Source organism: Hipposideros armiger, unplaced genomic scaffold (genome assembly GCF_001890085.2).
Source record: "Hipposideros armiger isolate ML-2016 unplaced genomic scaffold, ASM189008v1 scaffold_383, whole genome shotgun sequence".
In the NCBI taxonomy this organism is placed as follows: Eukaryota; Metazoa; Chordata; class Mammalia; order Chiroptera; family Hipposideridae; genus Hipposideros; species Hipposideros armiger.
In genome coordinates, this window is record NW_017731733.1 from 1,670,027 (window position 1) to 1,680,879 (window position 10,853).

General features: G+C 44.1%; 1 protein-coding gene across 1 annotated transcript in view; it reads left to right on the top strand.

Annotated features, from left to right (window-relative positions):
* LOC109393558 (ras suppressor protein 1) overlaps window positions 1–10,853 on the top strand; it is a 56,181-nt gene that overhangs the window by 32,932 nt on the left and 12,396 nt on the right. Inside the window, exons 4-5 of the mRNA XM_019662921.1 lie at window positions 5,039–5,159; window positions 6,836–6,999. Of these exons, the coding sequence (XP_019518466.1) occupies window positions 5,039–5,159; window positions 6,836–6,999 (285 nt within the window). The remainder of the gene's footprint in view (window positions 1–5,038; window positions 5,160–6,835; window positions 7,000–10,853) is intronic.

The following is a 10,853-nucleotide window of genomic DNA, read 5'->3' on the forward strand; positions in this document are numbered from 1 at the left end:
GTACCATTCATGTTGTTTACACTTGAGCTGTGCAGCACCTGCTAGCTGTGTCTGTTGAGATGTAACCAGCAAGGATGGATAATACGTCCTCTAGAAGACGTCAGGCTGTTACTCGGTAATAGAGCTGGCTCAGCGGTTTCTAACGGTTGGAGCTCTGGTCTGTCTACTGTGTCCAGTCAGTGCTTTCTGAGGCTTCCTGCCCCAGGGAGTTTTTTAAAGACAAATCAATGCAGGAGATTAGACAATTCCCCTTTGGGGCCTTCCTGAGCTCCCTAAGCATTTTGGGCTTCTGGCTGTGGAACCATCCAGAAATCGAGATCATTGCTGATCTGGACCGGCACACAGTTCTGGGGTAGATGGAACCCTAGAATAGCATCCAGGTTCTTAGATTTCCAGAAGCTACTTTGAGACCAGTCTCTGGGCAGTTTCTGGGGGTGACATGACCACATCTTTGTCATTTTTTCAAAACACAGTGGAAGCTCTGGACTGAGAATGTCCCTAGCAGTCCCCTGACCATTTGACCAGAGCAAAATGGCATTTAAGAGCCAGGAACACCTAAGAGTAGTTAGGGGCCTTTCTCCCAAATATAGCAGCTGAAGCCCCCAAATTAAAGCAGCCACCACCACTGGAGAGAAAATGACACTGAATTCTCTGTCATAAGCAGAGTTCTACATGGCTAAGCTTCCTAATTGAGGGCGCCGTTTTTTACATTATTTAAATCCATATCATTGATTTTTATAATCCAGCTCTTCTCAGAGTCATAAAATGTCAAAGCCAGCTAGAGGAGAATTTAGAAATGGCCATAGTCCAGCCTTCTTTTAGACTGGAGGAAGCAGAGGTCCGGAGAGGTTATGAGGTAAGTAAGAGACACACACAGATTTTAAGGGCTCATTGGGGGAGGCCAGTGTCAGCCTAAGATGACCAGGCCAGGACTGCCCTGTCCCCACATCACACTGCCCTGTTTCTTTGGTGTGCTAGCTCCTTGTTGTCTATAGGCTATGTAAGTACTGCTGGGGTCATGATCAGAATCTGGGCAGACTGATAAAAAAGGGACATTTCAGATGCATAATAAGAAATATCTTGATGCTCACTGTTTGTGTATATTTTAAATTTCTTCTTCCTAATGTGTTACATAGATATCTTGAAAAATTCCACCAGAATATTCTGACTAATGACTTACAAGGTGTGGTCAAAAACTACAGTGAATGTTTAAATTAAAAAAATGTATTACAGGGGCTGGCTGAAAGGTGCGTTGGTTAGGAGTTGGTTTGGGACACCAGCTCTGAGCACAGCTCTGAGCAGCAGGGCCCGGTTCAGATCCCACATGAGGGCCAGTGACGCTGCGCCCTCTACAGCTAAGATGGTGAACAACAACAGCTCGACCTGGAGCTGGGCTGCCATGAGTCGCCACCGACGGCGTAGGCTGCAGTGGGGTTGGCTGGCAGCGGGCATGAGCTTTCGTGAGCTGCTGTGAGCCACCATGAGTGGCTATCCAATGGCTGGTGAGCGACTGCCTCACCCGGGAAGAGCGTAATGATAATACCAACATGGGCCAGTGAAGCGACGTCCTCTGCAACTAGACTGAAGAACAAATGGACAGCAACTTGTCTGTTCCCTTTCCCTGATTCCCCAACTCAGTTCCCTCCCCCAATTCCCCAATAAAATCTTAAAAATAAATGTATTACATAAAAGACATATTAGCCATTAATTCCCCTCAAAACACCCCCCCTTGCTTTGAATACACTTATCGTTCTTTCCACTTTCTGAAGCAGTTCTGAAAGTCCTCTTTTGTGAGTGTCTTTAGTTGTGCTTTTGTGACTGCCTTGGTGTCCTGAATTGATTCAAAATGTTTACCTTTCATGGTCATTTTGCCTTTGGGGAAGAGCCAGAAGTCACGTAGTGCCAGATCCGGTAAATAAGGTGGATGAGGACACATTGTAATATTTTTATTTGATTGAAATTGCCATGTACCAGAAGCGATGTGTGACACGGAACCTTTCCGTTGTGATCACAAAATACAGTGAATGCTGCTGCCGAGTGCCATCCAACAGAAAGGCAGGGATTTCAATACGAGAAGCAGCACATTGAACCTTAGTAGCAGTGTGTGACAAGTTTCAACTTGTTTGGTGCAGTCTGATGTGAGCTACAGTTGAGAGAAGGTGTGTTTTAAAGTGTGTCTTAAATCATTTTCCATCATGATTACGCTCCATGTCACACATCCCTTCTGGTATAAGGCAATTTCTGTCAAATAAAAACATTACGGTGTGTCCTCATCCACCTTATTCACTGGATCTGGCACCATGTGACTTCTGGCTCTTCCCCAAAGTCAAAATGATTCAGGACATCGAGGCAGCCATGACAGTGCAACTAAAGACATCATGAAAGAGGACTTCCAGGACTGTTTCAGAAAGTGGCACGAACGATGGGATAAGTGTGTTTGAAGCGGGGTGAGTATTTTGAGGGAGATTAATGGCAATGTGTCTTTCACTATAATACATTTTTTTATTTAAACATTTACCATATTATTTAATCACACCTCGTATTTACTGCTGCCACCTTTCTTTAATAGCTTTTCGTAAGTTGTTCCTGCCACATATGTATATGGTTTAGTTATTGCACAGCTCCTGTTGTTAGCTGATTATGGTTCATGGACAGTTTTGTTTTGGGGTGAGTTAGCTTTCCCAGCACTAGACCTGTTTTCATTTATGGACTCTGATACCCCTTCTTTTGTAATTTACTTTTTGAACAGCCTGCCTCTTTTACTTTATCCCCAAAGGGTTGAAAATGCTACAAGTATGGCGCTGTGCACATAATAAGCATTTGCTGAATATTGGTGGAAAGAGCAAATGTTACCCCATCCAGACAGGTCTGCATGTTAATTTCTTTTGCTTTTTACTATGGCCAGGGGAAAAATTCTATAGTTCAGGAAGAATATTAGCTGTGTAATTTTTTTCCCCTCTAGCTTGAATGCAGCCTTAAACACACAATCTTCCCGTGCACACCAAGAGGCTGGGAGAGGTTTAGTAAATTGAGTGTGGGGTTATTGTTTGTGTCCACAAAACAAAGCCCTAAATCACATTTCGCATAATTTGTGGTTTTCAATTGGACCGATTTAGCAAGGAGAGTGAAATAATCTCTCATCCTGTCAAAAAGGCGATACCTTCAGACCAGCATTTAATTGCACTGGCAAAGGAACTTTCGGGAGGCAGCAGTAATTCGGGCTGCATTACTCTTGGTTTGTGGCTAAATTGGGGTCATCATTTTCTCTGGGTTGCACTAACTTTATTGCTCTTCACACTAATCAGATGAATGCAGGGTGAGAAAGTTGGTGGTCGTTGGAGGGTGACCAGGGAGAAAGAAAGGGTGGGGGTCTCTGAGCAGTGCCATTGTCGTCAGTGGAGCTCCCAACGTTTCGTGGTCCAAGCTGACACCTGGTGACTCAGCAGGCACAGCCTGACTTCCTCCGTGATCATTTCCACAAAGTGAATACCATTCATTTGTACAAAAGTATGTTATTGACTACAGATCTGAAAATGTGCTTCTGCAGCCAAATTGTACAGGTAGGGCTCAGAGGCATTCATACTGGTGTCCAAGAGTGTGGTTTCCGGGAGAACGTCCCAGCTGCCTCAATTATCCCATTAAAATCTGTCCTTTTGTCTCCATCCCCACCACCAGGCTCTTCAGTCATGAATCCACGCCTTGCTCATTCTCCATCTGGATCACTGCGTTGTCCCAAGTGCCTTAGTCTAGGATGATTTGTATTCTTCACAGCCCCTTCCTCCAACGAAAGCATTTTTCCTTACCAAGCTTTCTTCCCTCTCAAAGACATCAGGTCATCGATACCTTAGACGTCTTATAAAGCTGTAAATGGTGACTCAAAACTGTAACGAGCAGCCTGCCCGTCCTCTGTACTTAGTCCCCTGGGAGTTACACACTGGAGTTCTCGGAATGGCTTTCTCCTTAAATATCTTAGATAATCTGCTTGGAATTTCACATACACCTTTGTCGTGGTTCTAAGTGAAGGTGCTCCCAGGTTTTCCCAGCTTTCTGCAGCATTCCTTGGAGGAAGCTGGTGGGATGGGAAGTAAATATACGGGTATGAGAGAAAACCCTTTCTTATGCTGTACCCAAGGCCCCCGTCAATGGTTTCAGTTACCTGGACAGCCTTGGTATTCGTGTTTACAGGAACCGTGGATGAGCTCTTAGCCAATAACGAATGTTTGCAGAAAGACTAAATCAGCATATGGGCTACATGAAGGAGTACAGTCTATGGAAAGTATTTCTGCTACCAGTTGAGAGTGCTTTTGAAATAAACGTGCCTTTGGCCTTTAAATTTGTATTTGTGAGTGTGTACTCTAGGGAAGGAAGAGAGTTTCAGGCCCCCAGTGGTATATTAACCTTTGGTTTACTGATCTGCATACTAGTATTCATGTCATGCTCTTCTATAAATTATTTCTTTAAAATGACAGTGCATCAATCAGTTGCTAATCCAGTGCAACGTGTGTGTGTGTGTGTGTGTGTGTGTGTGTGTGTGTGTATTGATCAAAGTGCAAAGGCCAGAGGCCAAAATCAGAAACTAGGTAGGTTGAATATTGCATCATTTAAGGTTGAACATAAATTGTTGTGATTTAGTGCAATGTTAAGAGAATAGCTCTTCAGATATCAGATTATTGAAATAGCTCATGAATGTATCAGGAGGAGAATTGGAGCTCACTGGTGGAGCTGCAAGGAAACAAAAAGGAAGGAAACAGTTGCACATATCAGGCATCCTATGACAATTATAAAAGTATATATACACTTTGCAACATTCACTTATAGGCTGTTGCTGGCACAGATGTTCTCTTTTGCCCTTTGAAGAAACATTTCCCTGTCTACTCATTGGTGAGTTACAACCTAAGAAAAACCTGCAAAAAATAAGCGTACGTGAATTAGATGGTCATGCATTTCTCTTTCACATGAAAGAAAAATACAGTGTGTCGCTGGGATTCCTTGTGGTAACACGGCTCCTGAGTTCACACTCAGCGTTTTGTTTCCGCAGCCGTGCCACCAAACATAGCGGAGCTGAAGAATTTGGAAGTGCTCAACTTTTTTAACAACCAGATTGAGGAGCTGCCCACACAGATCAGCAGCCTTCAGAAACTCAAGCACCTGAACCTCGGGTGAGTGCCAGTGAAAGGAAGCGGGGAAGCGTGGAGGGAGTGGGGTCTGTGGGCATGGGGGCGGGGGGCAGTTTCCATCCCTGCACAGGAGAAGCTGAGTTCTCATTTCTTTTTATGTGTTAGGTTTTTAAAAAAAGTTTTATTGTTTTTAATACAGCCTTTCAGTGGCCTACATTAGTGCATATCTACTTGAGAGCTAATTGAGAAGCTAATTGTTGGTGCAATAAAGGATTTTTTTTACTGAATTTTGTTTCCAATAAAATTTTATTTCAGTTATGTGGACTGAGAAGGGACTTATTTGCATAGCATTAACTGCTCAGACCAGTTGTAATAGGGTTGATTTTTCTCTCTGCATTAAGTAGAGGTGGTTTACAAAGCACCTTCCATCTATGAAGGGGAGGGCACCTTTCTCAACATGGCTTCATTGAGTCTTCTAATTCTTTTATGCAGTTAAGAGGTTCTAACCCTCTGTCGGTCTTTATACAAAGGTGAAGGGAGGTGTTTCGATTCAGCTGAGGTTGCAGAAGCAGGTAGCAGTGAATAATAATATACCTTGTATTCACATACTGCCTTACAGTTTTCAAAATCCTCAGGCCAGGGTTTGACCCTCTGAACCATCATGAAGGAGGGTGGGCAGGCATTACTGCTTTCCTTTCCTGGAGAGGAAGCCACGCCCCTTCCCAGAGGTTAAGTGACTTGCTTTGGATCGCCCCTGAGGGTAGTGGCCGAGCTAGGCAGAGGACCCCTTTGTTTGGGGTCCGTGCCCTCTCCATCAGATACCATAAGATGCCACCCAAAACTTGGGCTTCTGAATTCCAGCCTCGTTGTTTGATGAAACTGCTCACTTATGCTTCATCCCCTGTGTGAAGTAATATATTCATGAAATCATAGCCATTAAAAGCTCTAGTTAAGTTAGTGATTTACATGGAGTGGTAATAGGAGCTGGCCAGGTATTTTTCAATTTAATAGGAAGCAGTCGTGGGGAAGAAAAACCTCATCCATGGAATGAGTTTTAGCTTAGTTCATTCTCTCCCCAGGGAGTTTGATTAAACACTCTTTATTTTAATGTTCACTCTGGTTCAGAGACAGTTTTTTGTTTTTTTTTAAGCTGAGCCATCCTGCCACCTGTTGGTAGCTCAGTGGCTGCTCAGCTCAGACCGGACTCGAACTGTTGTTGCTCAGAGCTCAAACCGTTGAGCGAGCTCTTAACCAACTGAACCACTTGGCCGGCCCTGAGACAATCTTTCTAAGATCCACAAGCATCCTTTTTCCTACTGTCTAAGGGGAAGTAGAGTTTAAAGGAGGGAAATATCACTTTAGATCAGATGGCTTCCCCCCCCCCCCTACAAATATGGAGACTGAATACCCATCTGGCAAATCAGACAGGAAAGGCTCTTCTATTTATAGCTTCGTTTTGAAAATTATTAAGTCCAGATATTTAATTTGTATGTAAGAAAGGTGCTAAAACTAGATACATACACTAGATATGTAAAGCCAGAGCTGTTCTTACTGTTAATTTCTTACTTTATTAAATAAGTTACTTAATATAAGGCACTAGGAATAGTATCTGGCACATAGTAAATGTGACATAAATGTTAGCTATCATTATCATCATCATTGTTTTATTTTATTAATTCATTTATTATAGGACTGTGTAAGTGCCTATTTTGCATCAGGAACTTTGTCAGTGCTGGGGGGTCAGTGGTGAAAATCACAGTTCTTGGCCTCAATTGTGGGGCCAGAGCCTGGTGTCAATTGACAGTGTACAGCTGGGTCGCTGGCTTGTGGGACGTCTGGAATGGCAGTGGAAGAGACGGACCAGGAGCACGTTCGTCTACGGGTTAGATTCTCAGGGGAAGGTTTCCTACAGGGTTAGTATTTCAGCTGAGATTTGATGCACCAGAGGGAATTTCTCAGACTCCCAAGCAGAGAGGGAAAGCATCTTAGATTGTGAGAACGACATGCTGAGCGGCTCAGAGCTCAGCCCAGAGATCTGGGGAATTGCCAGTTGTTTGGTGTCATTGAGTGTGAAGCGTGAGGTAGGGAACGGTAAGACACGAGGTGAGAAGAGAAGCGTGCGTGCCTGCTCTTCATTTCATGCGTCTTTCTTGAGCTCCCACCTATGTGGGTAGCTGTAGGCAGTGGCCATCCAGCCGTTATGGAGTGTACGTCACAGTTGGGCAAATAGACCGGAAACAAACACATCATCATCTGTAAGGTCAAGCAGTCAGTGTCAGATGAAGGGGCTCCGGTTTTATCCTGCTGACCGTTGAGGAGTTTGCACGTTGAGGAGTGACAGGTAGGAGATAAGGTCAGGTTTTCGTATGAAGGATCCTGTGGAGGAGAGGCTGGGGGGGGGGCGGTACGGCTGGAGGTCAGGAGCCCATAAGAATGGCTCGATTAGCATTCCTGGTGCGCTCGGAGTGACGGAGGAGGCAGCCACGGGATTGTATGTGAAAAATACAAAGGAGGAGAAGCTGACAAGACAGTAGTGGGTCGATACCTAGATGTCCGCCGTGGGCTGCTAAAATAGAAATACTGATGGAGACTGGTTTGGGAGGGTCATGAGCTCCGGTTTTGTTCAGTGGGTTCGGGGGTGCCTTAGGACGGAGTTGTGAACTTTTTTATGGAACATCTCTGATGTCTTGGGAGTTGTTTGCATAGTTTTGGCTCTCGGTGCTTTATTGATTATGCAGAGTTTTCTGTATTATGTAGCTATTCTCCACAGATGGGGTCGTCAGCATTTGAACACAAGGAATTAGGATGGGTTTTAAGAAAGGATACTCCTGTCCTCAATGTCGCAAAGAATTAATACCTGCACAGCCCTGGTTAAGGCAAGTAATATAGAGTGGACTCCTTAGAATAAGCAGCCAGAATACAAATACACACCCAGGAGACCCTACATTGGAGCAGTCGGGCCATGGGTATACATAATCGGAATGGCAGGCTCAACCAGAAGTGGCTTTGAAAATTTTATATAGTATTTGCTGTTTATTCTGATTTTCATAAGACCTGAAAGGATTTTTAGGCCATCTGGATAAATAAAGGGAAGTTGAGCTATGTTCTTAATTCTTTAAATGGGGCTCATTTTATAGTTAACTTTCCCCTAAAATGTAAAGCCACACACAATAGGTTGCATGGTGGTAATCATGTTGGGGCAGAATCTCACTGTGGGAGAACCATGGCCAACTATTCTGGAATAACTTTCGAGCTAGTAACATGCTGGAGCTCATCTTGGAACAGAAGCACAGGGCTGAGTGTTCACGGATTTGGATTTTTTTTTTTTTTTGGCTAAATGTGTGCAGAGGTCACTGTGGAGGTGAGAAAAATTCTTGCCTTTAGCTAAGAAGGTTGAATTGAAGCGAGAGGAGCCCAAGATGATCTCTGGAGATAAGAATGTTCCAAAAGGGAAGCGTTAGTGTGGACCTTCCTGTACCTTTCGAGGAAGAGAAAGGAAAAAGATGCTGAACAGCCTTTCACTATCTGGTTTTGAAATGTCTCCATTATGTGCAGGCGTTTTCCCATTTCCTGTACGCATCTGGGAGATGCAACATGCAAAAAAAAACGAGTTTATGCCATTTGGCGTGGTTGAGCCCCAAGCAACTTTATCTTTGAATACCTGGAGTGTCCTGAGGGGGTAAGCTGGTGTGGTGCAAATAGCAAATCCACACTTGACCAGCGAGGCAGCCACAGAAGTCTTCTAAGGTGGACTTGCCTGTTATGGGCTGAGTCAAAATTGCTTGCACACTTCCTGAAGCATAATTGTAGTTATAGCTGTCCTGTCTTGAGAACCCACTTGTAAGTCATGAATTGTATTAGGCACTTCACTCATTTTCTCTCTCACCCTCTTGGCGATCCTGCCGGGAAGGTCTCACTAGCCTTTTGCAGTTGAAGAAACTGGGTCTCAGAGCAGTTGAATAACTTCCCCAATGTCACCCAGCTAGCAAGTGCTGGAGCTGGACCTCAAACCTCGATCTGTTTTTCGACTACTCTGCTGTAAGGTCTCTTGGACACCGGGAGTGCCAGCGCTCTCAGAGGAGGGCCTGAGGACACACGTCCCACCCGTGTAGATGGAGACGGATGTGAGTGCCCACTGTGGGAGAAGCCAGCGTATGCCACCCATGTCCGGTCACTATAGGTGTGCTGGTGTCCCGAGAAGCAGCCAGTACTGCCCACCGCTCCTTGCAGTGTTTGTAGCTGTCAGCACTGCTTCTGAGGCATTTCATTGAGGGCTTCCTTTCTGCCCCCTGTTAGTGGGCCTACGATTATCACTTACTGCTTGTCAGCTGCTCGGGGGCTCTGCTGTGTTCCTGACACCTTGGAGGTTTCGGTTTATCCCTCAAAGAGAGAGAAAGCCTGCAGTTTAGTAGATTCAGCCTCGCTCTAGGCTGGAGATGGGGTGGGAGCTCTCTTTCAGTGAGATGCCTCTTGCCTCTGAGGAAGTCTAATCATGGATTTCCTGCACTTCGTGTTTCAAAGTGTACTTTTGTGTTTGGAAAGAAAAATTTTGTTGGTGAATTTAAAAAAAATGGGCCACTTAGAGCAATATTTAAAGAAAGAAGCACCTACGGTATACTTCTGTGTCTTTTCTACTATCTGATTTTTCCTTCAGTTTACCTAGATCCTTGCATTGGCGTCTAAGGATTAGGGGGCGTCTGAGCCTCCATGGGATGCTGAGTGCTCTCAGTCACCTGTCACCCTCATCAGTGGAGTCAGCAGTCCTTGGTGCTTCACCTCTCTTGGCCCGTTTCTTTGTCTCAGCATCACAGAGATAATTATATGTGCAGTCCTGCCTGTAGGACATGATAGTTGTAGTGATTCAGGTGAAATACTTGATAAACATGTGCTTCACAAATTGTGAAATTCATAGAAAATATTAGTTGTTATCATTACAGCAAATGATTATGGGGGTTATTTTGTTAAGCATAAAGTTCCTAGGACTTTTCTACCCTCCTGGAGGTGGAGATCGCTGTTTTCTTGGTGTCTCCCCTCCTGCTGTCCAGCTCTTCCTTGGGAGGCCTGGTTGGAGGGTGTGGACAGGAAAGCATCTCATATGAGCAGGATTGATGTCTAGAATTATTTGTCGTGTCACAGTTCCTCCCACCTTTCAATATCTGTCAGACTCCATTAGATTATTTTTTAAAATTATTTTTAAATCACCTTTTAAATATGCCCAAAGGGAACCGTGTTAACAAAAATAAGGGTCTTAAAGAAAATAATAAAAGCTAGTAATAGAAAAATAATTTCCCTTAGGTTTCATTGGCGATACATTTATTTTCAATTGTGGTACAGTACACATACAAAATTTACCGTCTGAACCGTTTTAAGTATATGATTCAGTTGTGTTACTTGTATTCACATCCTTGTACAGCTGATCACCCGAAGTTTCGCATCAGGCAAAACTGAAAGTCTAAACCCCTGAAACAGCCATTTTCCCTCCTTCAGCCCGTCACTGCCACCATTCTAACTGGAGGTCATTTTGAATGTCAGAAGTTGCAGAACAAAAAGTTGTGGGTTTTTTCCCTGCCACTGTGAAATAGATAAATACATGAAATAAAAGTCTGAAAGCTACAAAGCTTACTGTGTATCTTTTGAGGCATCATTAGCACTACATTCCTAAGAAGTTTTTCTCTAGGACAGATATTTTGTGACGATTTAATTTCTGGGTAAAACAATGATTGAGTGTCACTACTG